The 19,557-nt window shown below is 42.9% G+C and overlaps 2 protein-coding genes across 6 annotated transcripts in view; one reads left to right on the top strand and one right to left on the bottom strand.

The window, feature by feature from the left end:
• The window catches only part of LOC135547386 (sushi-repeat-containing protein SRPX-like), a 34,263-nt gene extending 17,976 nt beyond the window's left edge, over positions 1–16,287 (top strand). For all 3 annotated transcript variants that reach the window (XM_064976376.1, XM_064976375.1, XM_064976377.1), the window contains 6 exons: positions 3,894–4,020; positions 9,322–9,440; positions 9,738–9,917; positions 14,059–14,192; positions 15,071–15,192; positions 15,313–16,287. In XM_064976376.1, the coding sequence (XP_064832448.1) occupies positions 3,894–4,020; positions 9,322–9,440; positions 9,738–9,917; positions 14,059–14,192; positions 15,071–15,192; positions 15,313–15,493 (863 nt within the window). In that variant the 3' untranslated portion in view covers positions 15,494–16,287. The remainder of the gene's footprint in view (positions 1–3,893; positions 4,021–9,321; positions 9,441–9,737; positions 9,918–14,058; positions 14,193–15,070; positions 15,193–15,312) is intronic.
• Positions 16,288–16,509: 222 nt separating this feature from the next.
• The window catches only part of LOC135547380 (synaptotagmin-like protein 5), a 67,979-nt gene continuing 64,931 nt past the window's right edge, over positions 16,510–19,557 (bottom strand). For all 3 annotated transcript variants that reach the window (XM_064976361.1, XM_064976363.1, XM_064976362.1), the window contains 4 exons: positions 19,367–19,475; positions 19,112–19,247; positions 18,532–18,740; positions 16,510–18,396 (listed from right to left, as the gene is read on the bottom strand). In XM_064976361.1, the coding sequence (XP_064832433.1) occupies positions 18,254–18,396; positions 18,532–18,740; positions 19,112–19,247; positions 19,367–19,475 (597 nt within the window). In that variant the 3' untranslated portion in view covers positions 16,510–18,253. The remainder of the gene's footprint in view (positions 18,397–18,531; positions 18,741–19,111; positions 19,248–19,366; positions 19,476–19,557) is intronic.

Raw genomic sequence — 19,557 nt, 5'->3', positions numbered from 1 at the left:
CAAGGGAGCGGGCTCACTCACAATTTTGCCTAAGAACACAGCCATGAATAAAGAATGGTACCAACACATCCTCAGAGAGGAACTTCTCCCAACCATCCAGGAACAGTTTGGTGACAAACAATGCCTTTCCCAGCATGATGGAGCACCTTACCATAAGGCAAAAGTGATAACCTAACTGGCTTGGGGAACAAAACATCAATATTTTGGGTCCATGACCAGGAAACTCCCTAGACCGTAATCCCATTGAGAACTTGTGGTCAATCCTCAAGAGGCGGGTGGACAAACAAAAACCTACAAATTCTGACAAACTCCAAGCATTGATTATGCAAGAATGGGCTGCCATCAGTCAGGATGTGGCCCAGAAGTATTGACTCTTTGCATCAACTTCATGTAATTGTCAATAAAAGCCTTTGACACTTATGAAATGCTTGGAATTACACGTCAGTATTCCATAGTAACATCTGACAAAAATATCAAAAGACACTGAAGCAGCAAACTTTGTGGAAATTAATATTAGTGTCATTCTCAACTTTTGGCCACGTCTGTACATGTACAGTGCCTTGCGAAAGTATTCGGCCCCATTGAACTTTGCGACCTTTTTATTTTTTTTTAAATTGTATTTTTTTGTGAAGAATCAACAACAAGTGGGACACAATCATGAAGTGGAACGACATTTATTGGATATTTCAAACGTTTTTAACAAATCAAAAACTGAAAAATTGGGCGTGCAAAATTATTCAGCCCCTTTACTTTCAGTCCAGCAAACTCTCTCCAGAAGTTCAGTGAGGATCTCTGAATGATCCAATGTTAACCTAAATGACTAATGATGATAAATACAATCCACCTGTGTGTAATCAAGTCTCCGTATAAATGCACCTGCACTGTGATAGTCTCAGAGGCCCGTTAAAAGCGCAGAGAGCATCATGAAGAACAAGGAACACACCAGGCAGGTCCGTGAAGAAGTTTAAAGCCGGATTTGGATACAAAAAGATTTCCCAAGCTTTAAACATCCCAAGGAGCACTGTGCAAGCGATAATATTGAAATGGAAGGAGTATCAGACCACTGCAAATCTACCAAGACCTGGCCGTCCCTCTAAACTTTCAGCTCATACAAGGAGAAGACTGATCAGAGATGCAGCCAAGAGGCCCATGATCACTCTGGATGAACTGCAGAGATCTACAGCTGAGGTGGGAGACTCTGTCCATAGGACAACAATCAGTCGTATATTGCACAAATCTGGCCTTTATGGATGAGTGGCAAGAAGAAAGCTATTTCTTAAAGATATCCATAAAAAGTGTCGTTTAAAGTTTGCCACAAGCCACCTGGGAGACACACCAAACATGTGGAAGAAGGTGCTCTGGTCAGATGAAACCAAAATTGAACTTTTTGGCAACAATGCAAAACGTTATGTTTGGCGTAAAAGCAACACAGCTCATCACCCTGAACCCACCATACCCACTGTCAAACATGGTGGTGGCAGCATCATGGTTTGGGCCTGCTTTTCTTCAGCAGGGACAGGGAAGATGGTTAAAATTGATGGGAAGATGGATGGAGCCAAATACAGGACCATTCTGGAAGAAAACCTGATGGAGTCTGCAAAAGACTTGAGACTGGGACGGAGATTTGTCTTCCAACAAGACAATGATCCAAAACATAAAGCAAAATCTACAATGGAATGGTTCAAAAATAAACATATCCAGGTGTTAGAATGGCCAAGTCAAAGTCCAGACCTGAATCCAATCGAGAATCTGTGGAAAGAACTGAAAACTGCTGTTCACAAATGCTCTCCATCCAACCTCACTGAGCTCGAGCTGTTTTGCAAGGAGGAATGGGAAAGAATTTCAGTCTCTCGATGTGCAAAACTGATAGAGACATACCCCAAGCGACTTACAGCTGTAATCGCAGCAAAAGGTGGCGCTACAAAGTATTAACTTAAGGGGGCTGAATAATTTTGCACGCCCAATTTTTCAGTTTTTGATTTGTTAAAAAAGTTTGAAATATCCAATAAATGTTGTTCCACTTCATGATTGTGTCCCACTTGTTGTTGATTCTTCACAAAAAAATACAGTTTTATATCTTTATGTTTGAAGCCTGAAATGTGGCAAAAGGTCGCAAAGTTCAAGGGGGCCGAATACTTTCGCAAGGCACTGTAGGCAGAGGTAAAGTCACCATGCATAGATAATAACAGAGTAGCAGCAGCTTAAAAATGTGGGGGTCAATGCAAATAGTCCAGGTAGCCATTTGCTTAGTTGTTCAGCAGTCTTATGGCTTGGGAGTAGAAGCTGTTAAGAAGCCTTTTGGACCTAGACTTGGCGCTCTGGTACTGCGGTAGCAGAGAGAAAAGTCTATTACTTGGGTGGCTGGAGTCTTTGGCAATTTTTAGGGCCTTCCTCTTACTGGTATATTTTTTATTTTATTTTTATTTAACCTTTATTTAACTAGGCAAGTCAGTTAAGAACAAATTCTTATTTACAATGACAGCCTAGGAACAGCGGTGTAACTGCCTTGTTCAGGGGAAGAACGACATATTTTTACCTTGTTGTTATTCGATCTAGCAACCTTACGTTTACTGGCCCAATGCACTAACCACTAGGCTACCTGCCGCCCCAACCACTAGGCTTCCTGCCATCCAGTATAGAGGTCCTGGATGGTAGGAAGCTTGGCCCCACTGGTGTACTGGGCCGTACGCACTACCCTCTGTAGTGACTTGCGGTTGGAGGCCGAGCAGTTGCCATACCAGGCGGTGATGCTCTCAATGGTGCAGCTGTATAACTTTTTGAGGATCTGAGGACCCATGACAAATATTTTCAGTCTCCTGAGAGGGAATAGGCATTTTCGTGCCCTCTTCACAACTGTCATGGTGTGTTTGGACCATGACAATTTGTTGGTGATGTGGACACCAAGGAACTTGAAGCTCCCAACCTGCTCAATGACCTTGACTAACCGGTGCCCCCGCACATTGACTCTGTTCCGATACCCCCCGTATATAGCCTCGCTACTGTTATTTTAATGCTGCTCTATGATGAATTGCTGTTTGAATTTTTTTACTTAAGACTTATTTTTCTTAACTGCATTGTTGGTTAACAGCTTGTAAGTTATCATTTCACTGTAAGGTCTACTACACCTGTTCGGCGCATGTGACAAATACAATTATATTTGATTTGTAAGCAGGAATCAGCAGGATAGAGTTATGGTCAGATTTTCCAAATGGAGGGTGAGCTTTGTATGCATCTCTGTGTGGAGTAAAGGTGTTCTAGAGTTTATTCCCTCTGGTTGCACATGTAACATGCTCGTAGAAATGAGGTAAAACGGATTTAAGTTTCCCAACATTAAAGTCCCCGGCCACTGAGAGTGCCGCCTCTGGATGAGCGTTTTCTTGTTTGATATGGGCTTATACGGGTCGTTGAGTGCGATCTTAGTGCCAGCATCGATTTGTGGTGGGAAATAGACAGCTACAAAAAATATAGATGAAAACTCTCTTGGTAAATAGTGTTGTCTACGTGTTATCATGAGATACTCTACCTCAGGTGAGCAAAACGTTGAGACTTCATTAATATTAGATTTTGTGCACCAGCTGTTATTGACAAATAGACAGACCGCCACCACTTGTCTAACCAAAGGCAGCTGTTCTATCTTGCCGATGCATGGAAAACCCAGCCAGCTGTATGTTATCAATGTAGTCTTTCAGCCACGACTCGGTGAAACAGCACTCCATCACAGCAGCTTGTCTAGTCTAAAATCACCCCAATTACACAGACAGGACATAACATAACACAACATAACATGACAGAACAGAACAGGGAAAAGCACATTCTTCCTGTTTCTCTTCCCTCCACATCTGCTGACCTTTTTAACCACTCTTTACCCCATCTCCTCTCTCCTTCTCTCGTAGATGTGGATGCTCCAGTAATAAAGTGTCCTAACCTGAAGGACAAGACGGCAGAGCCTGGCAAGCTCACTGCCAGGGTGACCTGGGACACACCGGAGGGCAAGGACACGGCCGATGGCATCCTCACTGAGTCAGTCTGACCCCTGATCCTTAACCCCGAACTCCACTGAACCTTCATTTATAACCTGTAGTGGTAGTTAGGCTTGGGCTGTATACCGCGTATTAGAGGTCGATCGATTATGATTTTTCACCACCGATACTGATTATTGGAGGACCAAAAATGCCGATATCGATTAATCGGACGATTTAAAAAATATATATATATATTTTTTTTTTACATACACTGCTCAAAAAAATAAAGGGAACACTAAAATAACACATCCTAGATCTGAATGAATGAAATATTCTTGTTAAATACTTTTTTCTTTACAAAGTTGAATGTGCTCACAACAAAATCACACAAAAATGATCAATGGAAATCAAATTTATCAACCCATGGAGGTCTGGATTTGGAGTCACACTCAAAATTAAAGTGGAAAACCACACTGCAGGCTGATCCAACTTTGATGTAATGTCCTTAAAACAAGTCAAAATGAGGCTCAGTAGTGTGTGTGGCCTCCACGTGACTGTATGACCTCCCTACAATGCCTGGGCATGCTCCTGATGAGGTGGCGGATGGTCTCCTGAGGGATCTCCTCCCAGACCTGGACTAAGGCCAACTCATGGACAGTCTGTGGTGCAACATGGCGTTGGTGGATGGAGAGAGACATGATGTCCCAGATGTGCTCAATTGGATTCAGGTCTGGGGAACGGGCGGGCCAGTCCATAGCATCAATGCCTTCTTCTTGCAGGAACTGCTGACACACTCCAACCACATGAGGTCTAGCATTGTTTTGCATTAGGAGGAACCCAGGGCCAACCGCACCAACATATGGTCTCACAAGGGGTCTGAGGATCTCATCTCGGTACCTAATGGCAGTCAGGCTACCTCTGGCGAGCACATGAAGGGCTGTGTGGCCCACCAAAGAAATGCCACCCCCACACCATGACTGACCCACCGCCAAACTGGTCATGCTGGAGGATGTTACAGGCAGCAGAACGTTCTCCATGGTGTCTTCAGACTCTGTCACGTGCTCAGTGTGAACCTGCTTTCATCTGTGAAGAGCACAGTGCGCCAGTGGCGAATTTGCCAATCTTGGTGTTCTCTGGCAAATGCCAAACGTCCTGCACGGTGTTGGGCTGTAAGCACAACCCCCACCTGTGGACGTTGGGCCCTCATACCACCCTCATGGAGTCTGTTTCTGACCGTTTGAGCAGGCACATGCACATTTGTGGCCTGCTGGAGGTCATTTTGCAGGGCTCTGTTAGTGGTCCTCCTGCTCCTCCTTGCACAAAGGCGGAGGTAGCGGTCCTGCTGCTGGGTAGTTGCCCTCCTACGGCCTCCTCCACGTCTCCTGATGTACTGGCCTGTCTCCTGGTAGCACCTCCATGCTCTGGACACTACACTGACAGACACAGCAAACCTTCTTGCCACAGCTCGCATTTTTTTTATTTTACCTTTATTTAACCAGGCAAGTCAGTTAAGAACAAATTCTTATTTTCAATGACGGCCTGGGAACAGTGGGTTAACTGCCTGTTCAGGGGCAGAATGACAGATTTGTACCTTGTCAGCTCGGGGGTTTGAAGTTGCTACCTTCCGGTTTCTAGTCCAACGCTCTAACCACTAGGCTACCCTGCCGCGATGTCATTGATGTGCCATCCTGGATGAGCTGCACTACCTGAGCCACTTGTGTGGGTTGTAGACTCCGTCTCATGCTACCACTAGAGTGAAAGCACCACAAGCATTCAAAAGTGACCAAAATATCAGCCAGGAAGCATAGGAACTGAGAAGTGGTCTGTGGTCACCACTTTTCCCACCTATGTTGTGGGATCCTGTTTTTGTACAGCCTACGGAATGGTACGTTCGTTTTGGTTTCACTTTGTTATTTTGTTGCTGGTTCTCATTTTAAATAAATATGATGACCACAAATTACGCTGCGCCTTGGTCTCCTTCAAACAACGCACGTTACAGAAGAACGACATGTTCCGGCTCCACGTAGAAAGCCTCCAGCGATGAGCCATGGCACGAAGCCTCCAGCGACGGTCCCCAGTCCGGAGCCTCTGGCGACGGTCCCCAGTCCGGGGCCTGCGGTGAGGGTCCCCAGTCCGGGGCCTCCGGCGAGGGTCCCCGCACCAGAGGCGCCACAAAAGTGGGGGGAGCCATAGGTGGAGCAGGATCTCCACATTGAACCGTAGCCGCCGCCGCCAAGGGTAGATGCCCACCTGAACCCTCCCCTATAGTTTCAGGTTTGCGGCCGGATGTCCACACCTTTGGGGGGGGGGGTGGTACTGTCACTCCCTGACCTTAGAGAGACGTTTTATTTCTCTACTTGGTGAGGTCCGGGTGTGATGTGGGGTGGGCATTCTATGTTTTGTATTTCTTTGTGTTTGGCCGAGTGTGGTTCCCAATCAGAGGCAGCTGTCTATCATTGTCTCTGATTGGGAATCATACTTAGGTAGACTTTTTCCCACCTATGTTGTGGGATCTTGTTTTTGTACAGCTCTTGTAGCCTACGGAATGGTACGTTCGTTTTGGTTTCACTTTGTTATTTTGTTGCTGGTTCTCATTGAAATAAATATGATGACCACAAATTACGCTGTGTCCTGGTCTCCTTCAAGCAACGCACGTTACATGCCATGTAAAAAAGCTAACGTTTAAGTTCCTTGCTCAGACCATAAGAACATACGAAAGCTGGTGGTTCATTTTAACATGAGTCTTCAATATTCCCAGTTAAGACGTTTTAGGTTGTAGTTATTATAGGAATTACAGGACTATTTCTCTCTATACCATTTGTATTTCATATACCTTTGACTATTGGATGTTCTTATAGGCACTATAATATTGCCAGCCTAATCTCGGGAGTTGATAGGCTTGAAGTCATAAACAGAGCTATGCTTCAAGCTTTGTGAAGAGCTGCTGGCAAACGCAGGAAAGTGCTGTTTGAATGAATGCTTACGAACCTTCTGCTGCCTACCACCGCTCAGTCAGACTGCTCTATCAAATCATAGACCTAATTATAATATAATATACACACAGAAATATGAGCCTTAGGTCATTAATATGGTCAAATCCAGAAACGATCATTTCGAAAACAAAACGTTTATCAGTGAAATACGGAACCGTTCCGTATTTTACATTTACATTTAAGTCATTTAGCAGACGCTCTTATCCAGAGCGACTTACAAATTTTATCGAACGGGTGGCAACCGTAAGTCTAAATATTGCTGTTACATTGTACAACCTTCAATGTTATGTCATAATTATGTAAAATTCTGGAAAATTAATTACGGTCTTTGTTAGGAAGAAATGGTCTTCACACAGTTTGCAACGAGCCAGGCGGCCCAAACTGCTGCATATACCCAGACTCTGCTTACACTGAACGCAAGAGAAGTGACACAATTTCCCTCGTTAATATTGCCTGCTAAAATGATCATTTTTAACTAAATATGCAGGTTTTAAAAAATATACGTGTGTATTGATTTTAAGAAAGTAAATGACGTTTATGGTTAGGTACATTGGTGCTACGATTTTGCTTTTTTCGCAAATGCACTTTTGTTAAATTGTCACCCATTTGGAAAAGTAGATTGATTATATGCAACACAGGACAAGCTAGTTAAACTAGTAATATCATTAACCATGTGTAATTAACTAGTGATTATGTTAAGGTTGATGGTTTTTTATAAGATAAGTTTAATGCTAGTGCAGCGTGGTTCGTTCTGCGTTGTGTACTTTTAATTAGGACACTGCCACAACTGGAGGTCTGCTGGTTAGATAATATTTTAGCCCTTGGCGCAGTCATAGCTCTCAGGCACCTGCGCGAGCACATAGAAACTCACTCAAACACCGTCCCAAGTACTCACAAGTTACCATAGGTACCCTAGTTAGCGAGCTCGGTGAAACTTTAATAAATCTTTGTATTGTAACATTACCACAGTTTTATATTTAACCATTTCCGAGCCACGGACAACATACTTTGCTTGCCGAAGGTCAGGCAAAAGACAACAATAAGGGGGTATGGAAATACAGATAACCCTCGATGGGCCAAACCAAAATATACAAAACTTTTACAATCACGTGTATGTACAATATAGATATGAAAAAACAGTTGTACACCAACAACTAACATTAGCTATGCAGCTGTAATATTAAGTTTAAAAAAACACACTGAATTATTATTATATTCCCCTCTTGACCTCCTGGCCTATTTGAATTGGTCCTTGTGTGCAACTTGGTGCATAATCTAGGGGAACAACATCACACTGCTACACTAGCTAGAAACTTACCTTGGCTCCTTGCTGCACTTGCGTAACAGGTGGCCAGCCTGCCACACAGTCTCCTCGTGTATTGCAATGTAATCGGCCATAATCGGTGTACAAAAATGCAGATTACCAATTTTGTTATGAAAACTTGAAATTGGCCCAAATTAATCAGCCATGCAGATTAATCGGTCGACATTTTCAATACCGTTTAAACTATTTATTTGAGGTTTTTGTATACATTTGAATATTTGTAGTTACTTTTTAAGTAAATACCTGCAGTCAGCTAGTGCAATATGATAGGCAATAAAGAAGATTGCATTCTTTATTTTACCTGTCACATGTTTTTTCTTACCGGTAGTCCTCCTTCACGTGGTGTTTGTTTACAAGCGCACAACAACAAGAGACTTGTGAGTCACTCACAGTTGTGCAGCACACATCTAGTTACAGTATGGAATTCACAACTAAATGTTTGCCAGCTAGATATTTTATAGCTATTAATTTAACTGTCTAAAATGTGCTAAATGTTCTGCAGTTGTGTATTTGATTTGCTAATTTAGTAGCTAGTTCGCTATCGAGCAAAGTGGTTAGCTTGGCTTAGTAACTGTAGAGAATCGCCTCCTGGATCAAGAGCCTTGCTGTCTAGTATTTGTGTTGTGCCTGCAGCAAACTGTTAAGTAGCTTTTTGAGTTGCTTGTATAGCTTTATGAGCTGGGACGTTTGTCCTGGAAATAATTTAGATCAGAGGCTGTATAAAATATTTGCAAATAACTTGTTAGCATTTAGTTTGCATTCTCTATGAGATTTTACATGTACTTGTTAGCATTGCTAACCTTAGGATTACAGAGGCTGTGGATTTAGAAAACACCTCCCCTTGTGTTCAGTGCCGGCATTACCGAATATCACGGTATAGCACAAGGTTGGTATGAAGGTATTACCATCTGGATACCGCCCAAGTCTAGTGGCAGTAGCAGTAATAGTAGTAGTCATGGTAGCAGTAGTAATAGGGTAAGTCTTTAGTTAAGCTTCAGTTCTATTGACACAGTGTAGTATTTGACTGAGGCTGTGTTTACAGTGTGATCCTGAAAGGGAAGCCTCCTGGACACTTCCCCGAGGGGCTCCATAAGATGTCCTACACCGTCTATGACCGCGCCGGGAACAAAGGCAGTTGCCGCTTCTCTGTCAGAGTACGAGGTGATACCCCAACATTTTTACAGTGTTTCTAGTCAGACAGCAATGTTCTGACAACATTTGAAGGAACAAACACAGAACACTTACACATTTATGCCTGTTAGGCTGCTTTTACACAATCAGACAATTTTTATATTACACTAATTGGTCTTTTGACCTATCACATCAGATCTTTTCACATCAGATCTTTTTCAGAGCTGAAATGATTGGTCAAAATACAAAATTAGCAAAAAAATATCAGAATTGGGATGCGTGAACACAGCCTTAGAGTGTGTGTCTGAATCTGTTTTGTGCCACCAGTGCGTCGCTGCAGCCCCATCACCCCTCCAGAAAACGGCTATATGAAGTGTGACAGTGATGGAGATAACTACGGAGCCACCTGTGATTTCAAATGTACAGGAGGGTATGAACTCCAGGGCAGTGCTGCCAGGGTGTGCCAGTATGGACTCACCTGGTCAGGCACGGAAACCAACTGTGCAGGTACATATCTGTGCACACACACACACATGTATGTATACACACTCATACACACATATTGTTCACATCACATAAGCACACCTCACAGACACACATACAGTACTTTGCACTTCACATAAACCAATAGGGCTGGGATTTGCTAAGGACCTCCCGATACAATATCATCACGATACTTACAGTGCCTTGCGAAAGTATTCGGCCCCCTTGAACTTTGCGACCTTTTGCCACATTTCAGGCTTCAAACATAAAGATTTAAAACTGTATTTTTTTGTGAAGAATCAACAACAAGTGGGACACAATCATGAAGTGGAACGACATTTATTGGATATTTCAAACTTTTTTAACAAATCAAAAACTGAAAAATTGGGCGTGCAAAATTATTCAGCCCCTTTACTTTCAGTGCAGCAAAAAGTGTTGTTTAAAGTTTGCCACAAGCCACCTGGGAGACGCACCAAACATGTGGAAGAAGGTGCTCTGGTCAGATGAAACCAAAATGTAACTTTTTGGCAACAATGCAAAACGTTATGTTTGGCGTAAAAGCAACACAGCTCATCACCCTGAACACACCATACCCACTGTCAAACATGGTGGTGGCAGCATCATGGTCTGGGCCTGCTTTTCTTCAGCAGGGAAGCAGGGAAGATGGTTAAAATTGATGGGAAGATGGATGGAGCCAAATACAGGACCATTCTGGAAGAAAACCTGATGGAGTCTGCAAAAGACCTGAGACTGGGACGGAGATTTGTCTTCCAACAAGACAATGATCCAAAACATAAAGCAAAATCTACAATGGAATGGTTCAAAAATAAACATATCCAGGTGTTAGAATGGAAAAGTCAAAGTCCAGACCTGAATCCAATCGAGAATCTGTGGAAAGAACTGAAAACTGCTGTTCACAAATGCTCTCCATCCAACCTCACTGAGCTCGAGCTGTTTTGCAAGGAGGAATGGGAAAAAATTTCAGTCTCTCGATGTGCAAAACTGATAGAGACATACCCCAAGCGACTTACAGCTGTAATCGCAGCAAAAGGTGGCGCTACAAAGTATTAACTTAAGGGGGCTGAATAATTTTGCACGCCCAATTTTTCAGTTTTTGATTTGTTAAAAAAGTTTGAAATATCCAATAAATGTCGTTCCACTTCATGATTGTGTCCCACTTGTTGTTGATTCTTCACAAAAAAATACAGTTTTATATCTTTATGTTTGAAGCCTGAAATGTGGCAAAAGGTCGCAAAGTTCAAGGGGGCCGAATACATTCGCAAGGCACTGTAGGTGTCGATACGATATGTATTGCGATTATCACGAATCTATATGTATTGCGATTCAATACTGTGATTATATTGCGATTCGATGTTCCAAACATACTGCTCACCATCTGTCTGCTGCAGAGGGACAAGAGAGAGCCATGAGAAAATGAGTTTTGATCAGACATGGAAATAAAAGTTCTGAAAAACAAATTGAATGAGAACATGCAGGCACATCAAACCAGCACAATAATGATATTGTGATATTTTCAAAATGATACGATATATTGTCAAAAATAATATCCCGATATGTAACTATTGATTTTTTCCCCCATCACTATAAACCACACACACATACAGTTGAAGTCGGAAGTTTACATACACCTTAGCCGAATACATTTAAACTCAGTTTTTCACAATTCCTGACATTTAATCACAGTAAAAATTCCCTGTCTTAGTTCAGTTAGGATCACGACTTTATTTTAAGAATGTGAAATGTCAGAATAATAGTAGAGAGAATGATTTATTTCAGCTTTTATTTCTTTCATCACATTCTCAGTGGGTCAGAAGTTTACATACACTCAGTTAGTATTTGGTATCATTGCCTTTAAATTGTTTAACTTGGGTCAAATGTTTCGGGTAGCCTTCCACAAGCTTCCCACAATAAGTCAGGTGAATTTTGGCCCATTCCTCCTGACAGAGCTTGTGTAACTGAATCAGGTTTGTAGGCCTCGTTGCTTGTACATGCTTTTTCAGTTCTGCCTACAAATGTTCAATAGGATTGAGGTCAGGGCCTTGTGATGGCCACTCCAATACCTTGACTTGGTTGTCCTTAAGTCATTTTGCCACAACTTTGGAAGTATGCTTGTGGTCATTGTCCATTTGGAAGACCCATTTGCGACCAAGCTTTAACTTCCTGACTGATGCCTTGAGATGTTGCTTCAATATATCCAAATAATTTTCCCCTCCTCATGATGCCATCTATTTTGTGAAGTGCACCAGTCCCTCCTGCAGCACAGCACCCCCACAACATGATGCTGCCACCTCCGTGCTTCACGGTTGGGATGGTGTTCTTCGGCTTGCAAGCCTCCCACTTTTTTTTCTCCAAACATAACTAATGGTCATTATGGCCAAACAGTTCTATTTTTGTTTCATCAGACCAGAGGACATTTGTCCAAAAAGTATGATCTTTGTCCCCATGTGCAGTTGCAAACTGTAGTCTGGCTTTTTTATGGCAGTTTCGGAGCAGTGGCTTCTTCCTTGCTGATCGGCCTTTCAGGTTATGTCGATATAGGACTCGTTTTACTGTGGATATAGATACTTTTGTACCTGCTTCCTCCAGCATCTTCACAAGGTCCTTTGCTGTTGTTCTGGGATTGATTTGCACTTTTCGCACACCAAAGTACGTTCATCTCTAGGAGACAGAACGTGTCTCCTTCCTGAGCGGTATGATGGCTGCGTGGTCCCATGATGTCTATACTTGCGTAGTATTGTTTGTACAGATGAACTGGTACCTTCAGGCATTTGGAAATTCCTCCCAAGGATGAACCAGAATTGTGGAGGTCTTGGCGGATTTCTTTAGATTTTACCATGATGTTATGCAAAGAGGCACTGAGTGTCACGCCTTGGTCTTAGTATTTTGTGTTTTAGTTAATTAGTTAGTCAGGCCAGGGTGTGACATGGGTTTATTGTTTGTTGTATTCTTAGTGGGGTGTTTTAGTTATTGGGATTGTAGCTGATTAGGGGTGTGTGTTACATAGGTTTGGCTGCCTGAGGCGGTTCTCAATCAGAGTCAGGTGATTCTCGTTGTCTCTGATTGGGAACCGTATTTAGGTTGCCTGGGTTTCGCTTTGTATTTCGTGGGTGATTGTTCCTGTCTCTGTGTTAGTTTCACCAGTCAGGCTGTAATAGGTTTCACGTTCCGTTTGTTGTTTTGTATTTATTAGTTATTTATATATAGTTCGTTTGTTTTGTTTCACTAATAAACATGAGTAACCTACACGCTGCATTTCGGTCCGACTTTCTTGCGACAAACGAAGAACGCCGTTACACTGAGTTTGAAGTTAGACCTTGAAATACATCCACAGGTACACCTCCAATTGACTCAAATTATGTAAATTAGCCTAATAGAAGCTTCTAAAGCCATGACATATTTTTCTGGAATTTTCCAAGCTGTTTAAAGGCACAGTCAACTTAGTGTATGTAAACTTCTGACCCACTGGAATTGTGATACAGTGAATTATAAGTGAAATAATCTGTCTGTAAACAATTGTTGGAAAAATTACATGTGTCATGCACAAAGTAGATGTCCTTACCGTCTTGCCAAAACTCTTGTTTGTTAACAAGACATTTGTGGAGTGGTTGAAAAAATAGTTTTATTGACTCCAACATAAGTGTATGTAAACTTTTGACTTCAACTGTACATTACACATCCACCATGCTGTGTGTTAAGCAGCATTGAAGTTGTGATCAGGGGTGCTGAGGGGTTCGCTGGAGGTGAAAACGGGGATGTCTCCCTCGGCCGGGATGGGCTGTCGATTTATCACAGAGATCCAGCAGATCAATACCGCCTGCTCTGACATCGACCAGCACTGTCTGTGACACATACTTAAGTGGATTATTGTCTAATGGAAGAGACAGTATTATACTGCTATCATATTTTAAAATACAGTGACACTCCATATCGCACTTCTGATATATGCTGTGGAAGGAACAAGTCATAGCAAACTTTATAACAACAAGACCAGTAAAGACAAGTAAAACAGAGCAATGAAATTAACATTTTGAGTTTTTTAGGGCAATTGCAAATCAAGTTACATCATTTGCTTTCATAGAATGTGATGATGTGATATGTTGCAATGATGTAGTGTTTTATTATGTCATAACATGTTATGTCACAGCTATGAACATCAACGTGGGGGTGCGTACAGCCTCAGGTCTGCTGGACCAGTTCTATGAGAAACGACGCCTCCTCATCATTTCTGCTCCCACAGCTGCCAATCATTACTACAGGTTCCAAATGACTAATCTACAGGTGAGGGAGTAGGAGGGGAGAGGGAGGGGAGAAAGGCAGAGCGTGAGGAAAGAGAGAGCGAATGGGGGAGTAGGTCAAATTGTCTGTGATTCTGCTGATGGGGTGTGTAGTTCCTCAGTTTCTGGTAAACAGAGAAAATGTCACCACGCAGCATAAACAATGCCGGTGTGCTCTGTAAATTCAGACTATTCTGGGTTTGGATGATTTTCTGCCTGTCAAAATATATTAAAAGGAAGCAGCCTTTAAAAAGCCTGACCTTTTAAAGTGTCAGGAAAGAGGTGACTCTTGTCATATGCGGTGAGTCATTACAAACTCGCCTTTAAAGGTCCAATGCAGCCAATTTCATCTCGTTATCAAATCCTTTATGGGAAACAATTAAGTACCCTACTGTGATTGTTTTCAATTAAAATGGTCTAAAAGAGCAAAGAGAAATTTCTAAAGCAAGAATAGTACTAGGACTGTCTGGGAGTAGTCTGAGTGGGGAAGGTAAAACTAGCTGTTAGCGAGAGGTTTGGAACTCTCTCTCTCATTGGTCTATTAACTAATTTACCACCTGGTGATGTCACCAAAACTCCATCTCACCAAAGTAGGCTGAAATTTCAGGCAGTCTTTTCAAACACCTTTTTCACAATTTCACAGTATTATTCACAATTTCACAGTATTATTCCAACTTCATAGTGTGGAAATATATATAAAACACAGGATAATCACGTTTTTTACTGCACTGGGCCTTTGACAGGCCAGATGATGGATTCTGTGAACTTTGTTGACATTACTTGAATTTGTATGCGAGTGCATTTTCATGTTCTGTGCTTGTGTGTACAATGCTATTTGTGTGTTTTTGGTGTGGTTATAATGTAAATGTGTGTGTATTCCAGCATGCCCAGTGTGGTCTGGATCTCAGGCATGTGACGGTAATTGAGCTGGTCGGGATTTACCCGGCACAGATCGGCCGTATCAGCCACAGACTCATCCCCCCAGGGCTGGCTCTACAACTCCGGTACACACACACATACACACACCGTCATCATCATTCATAACAAACCTATAACTCATTCTTCAGACCTACCATTATGTGTTCAGCCTTGACCTGATGGAAGTGTTGATGTATGTTGCCTAGGTTACTGCTCCAGATCTCCCATAATAACTTCAACATGGTGATGATTGACAAGCAGGGGATGGACAAGGAGCGCTACACATACCCCATCACCTCAGCCCAGATCTTCACCACCATTGACACCTGGCAGGGACGCATGGATGAGATGGTGCTGCAGCAGGAGGCAGGCCACACCTGCCAGTAGTACACCACCTCAACGACACCCCTCACTAACACCATCTCCCCATAAAGCCCACTATTCCCAATTGTACTCCTCAACGCACCCTATTTCATTCACCCTATGGACAGTCCTTCTCACCCCCACAATATCCCTCCAAGTCAATAATTAAACCCTACCGTTGCTTAATATTACTTCCTGAACCCGACTCCCATCCTCCAGTTCCCCATAGCAGACCACAGCTAGTTAACGTATCCATCAATAAGTCATTGAACCCTCTATTTCCCACCAATGTGATGACTTTCAGTTGAAGTGTCATTCTAATTGTAAGGAGACAGGGGGTTCAATAGTCACTACTAAGTAGGAATCATTAGTATCGGAATGACTGATTGGAGTTTGGAGCTGTGGAGCATTGGGACCAGGCTAATTTGAATGGAAATATAACTCACTTTCATCACTGCATCCTACAGAAGTTAGAGGTCCTGGGCAGAGTGGGTCATCACAATCATATTGATTCTTGTACTCGTCAGTCTTGTTTTTTGTTTGTTTTTTAAAGCTTGGACACATTTTACTATTATTATGTTGTTTTGTATAATAACTATTTTCTTTTTTTTAAGATATGAAACTGGAAAAATCCTTTAGCTGTTTTATATTTATGTTTCTCAATTCTGGTAGCAGTGTTTTAATTAGGACATTAATAATAAGCACTCGGGAATGTGTGTGTGTGTGATGTGACCGGCAGTGATGCTGGTCCATCAGTACACTGCTGTTCGTTCCCTTTGATTTCACACAACCATGATTAAATAGCCCTCTTAAAAAGAGTGACCTCGTCCTTCTGTTGTTACAGTTAGAACCAGAACTATGTTTTACGACAGTCTAGTTTGTCTTTTGTAACGACATAAAAAGTTTGATACTTTTACGCTCAGGAGAGATGGCTGCTGTGTGAATGCAAATACACACACGTGCACACACACACTGACCCGGTCAGACACTCTCAGTTACATTCCGCACAGAAAGTCTGTTCTAAACATAGAGATCTGATCTGTGGTCTGATATGTGTGGTTTATTACTTCAAAATATTCTGATAACACATTGCAATCAAAATAAGAGATGGATTCAGTCACATTCCAAAGTCAAATCAATCTAGTTTTGAAATGAGAGGACATTAAAACAGAGACCGTAACATGCTGTTAGACACATCTAGTGTTTCTTCAGTAGCAGCAGGGTATTGCGCACAACTCATCTATACAGTAAATGCCATTTTAATAGTATCATTATTATTATGCACTTTTCAATGGTTGTTGAGCATAACAGAAACTTAGACAATGGCGAATGTGCAGACGTGTCATTCCACAGAAAGAATGAAACCACAGTAGGATATGACTATACAGAAACATAGTCTGCGATCAAATGGTACCCTATTCCATTTCCATTTATTTCCATTTAGCAGACGCTCTTATCCAGAATTACTTACAGGAGCAATTAGGGTTAAGTGCCTTGCTCAAGGGGACATTGGCAGATGTTTCACCTCGGCGCCTCGGCGATTCGAACCAGCGACCTTTGATTACTGGCCCATTCCCTTTATAGTGCTCTACAAGTGCACTTTAAAGGGAAAAGGCTCCCATTTGGGACGCATGCCAAGACACCGGAACCCTTTATGGGGGGATACTAGAAGTGTTATTACTCATCCAGGGAGGTTACAAGGACCGAGGGGTCACAGTGGCCTGAGTTACAGGGACAGACACTCTGACGGATGTGCTTTATTCAATGAGTCACAGACAGAGGGTGGACTCTGGTTAGATTTCCGCCTTAATCTGTTTCCACACAAAGTTAGGTCCATAGACGTCTGTTGATGAAGTGAGTATTGTTTGTGCTGTTCTACTCTTAAAATGTGCTTTATCAAGACAACAGTAAAACTATTGGTGTGTTCAGGATCAGTTACAATGCAGTTGTGCAACCATTTGAAACGGGTGATTATCAGTTCAGAATGTTGCCTAATACAATTATTGCATGAAACATCGCAGTCTTGAACATACCCTAATTGTCATTTTACAGTATTCTATTGGAATGTTTAAATCTCCTCAGCAATGCAACAAACCCAAAGTGCCTTTGGAGTAGTTACCTTATGAGAGTAGGTAGAGGCTATCCTGAACCACTGATACAGGGTCAGATATGTTAACTTCCCACTAATGGTTATAGTTAGGAGCAGGTCAAGACAATCTGATCCTAGATCTGGGAATAAGGACAACTTCTAACTCGTGGTCTCATCACAGGGAGAGGAGAGTGTTGTAAATAAACACGACAAGGACAGGTTCCCCCACACACCCATAATGTATGTGCATAGTGGAAACCGGGAGTCAGATCAGATCATACAATGGCACATGCTTGTTCATTATGTTACATATATGTCATAATGTACAGCGGTATTAGTAGTTGTTGTTGTAGCAGTGCTTGGTCTTGGCTGGATGCTTTGGAGGGCAGGGTGTGTGTGTGTAAGGCATGACTGGTTGTCCACTTAACCAGGTAGAGGGCCACGAACCCCAGTGCAGGATCAGGGTGGCTCAGTGGTTAGGGTTCAAAGTTCAGGAAGTGGGGTGATGTCATCAGCTCTTTATTGCAGGGATAGAGCAAGGCCATGGAGCACTCTCAACCTCTGCCCCTCTCTTTCTTTTGTTCATTTTATTTCCCTCTTTCTTAACTTCTACTTTTTCTCCCCTCTCTGATACTTTTCTCTGTTTCCCCTCTGTCTTTCCAACTGCCTCTCTCCTTTTTCTCCCTCCTGCCATGTCATGGGTTGTGCTTGCACATGCTGGACCTCAGCATCAGTGTACACTCCTGGGGGACCTCTGGGTTGTCAATCATGCGTTGCCATAGCCGCTGTTCCTCTCCATATGAGTCCATCCAGTCCACCTGGTTCCCATAGCTCTGGTCTGGAGGGAGACAATAGGTCATCACTATCTGTTCCATACACTCCATATCCCTACAGTTTTATGCTGACTGAATATGCTACAAATCACCCTAAACCTCAGAGGAGAAAGAGAAAATAATTGAAAAGACAGACAGACCTGTCCCTCCGTTGAGTCGGACTCCCCCCAGGAAGACGTTGCTGGCCAGAGCCTCCTTGTCCCAGACGGTGAGCTCCAGACACACGTTGTTCAGGTCTCCGGCCTGCAGGCCACAATAGGTAAAGGTGTGGTTCCACTGGGGGTTGACCGTGCGACGCAACACCGCCGTCTTGTGCTTGGTGGACTTACTGTTGTCAGGGAGCAGGTACCTGAACAGATGGGGAGACAGGAAACAAGAAATACAAAACTGTCAGAGTAATATTTAACCTTTATTTAACTAGGCAAAACAGATAAGAACAAATTCTTATTTACAATGACGGCCTACCCCGGCCAAATCTGGACGACGCTAGGCCAATTGTGCGCCGCCCTATGGGACTCCCAATCACAGCTGGTTGCGATACAGCTTGGAATCTAACCAGGGTCTGTAGTGACACCTCTAGTGCTGAGATGCAGTGCCTTAGACTGCTGCGCCACTCGAGACCCATTGAATAGGAAGAAGGTAGATAGTAGGTCCTAGAAATGTAGGCTGATTGAAATAAATGGGTCTCCACATGATACTAAATGGGTGCACCCGTCTCACCCTTTCACAAAGGGGTCCGATGTGCCTCCAGACTTGACAGCGGTCAGGTTCTTGGCCTCCTTGACCAGCAGCTCCACCATTCCTCCCTTGGGCAGCTTGATGCTGGTCTTCTTTCCTTTCAGAAAGCCTTTCTTCACTGAGAGGAGGAGAGGACGAAAGGGTTCTGTTTATCAACATCTTTAGTCAATTAGTTGAATCAGGTGTGTTAGTGCTGGGCTGGGGGCAGGTAAAACAGAGGGGGTAATTGTGGAGTACCTTGGACCTGGTCCAGGGGTAGCATGAGGTTCTTCTCTGCAGGGATGTACTTAAGAACGACGGTTAGCTCCCCTTTATACTGGAGCGTGGAGTCCATTCTACTGTCCAGCTGCACATAGAACAAACATACTGTACTTACAGCATTTACGACTTACATACAGTATAAATCCACACATGTACGCTATTGTCCA

Source organism: Oncorhynchus masou, chromosome 10 (assembly GCF_036934945.1).
Source record: "Oncorhynchus masou masou isolate Uvic2021 chromosome 10, UVic_Omas_1.1, whole genome shotgun sequence".
In the NCBI taxonomy this organism is placed as follows: domain Eukaryota; kingdom Metazoa; phylum Chordata; class Actinopteri; order Salmoniformes; family Salmonidae; genus Oncorhynchus; species Oncorhynchus masou.
The sequence above is the reverse complement of the archived record's forward strand: the minus strand, read 5'-3'. Positions and strand labels throughout refer to the sequence as shown.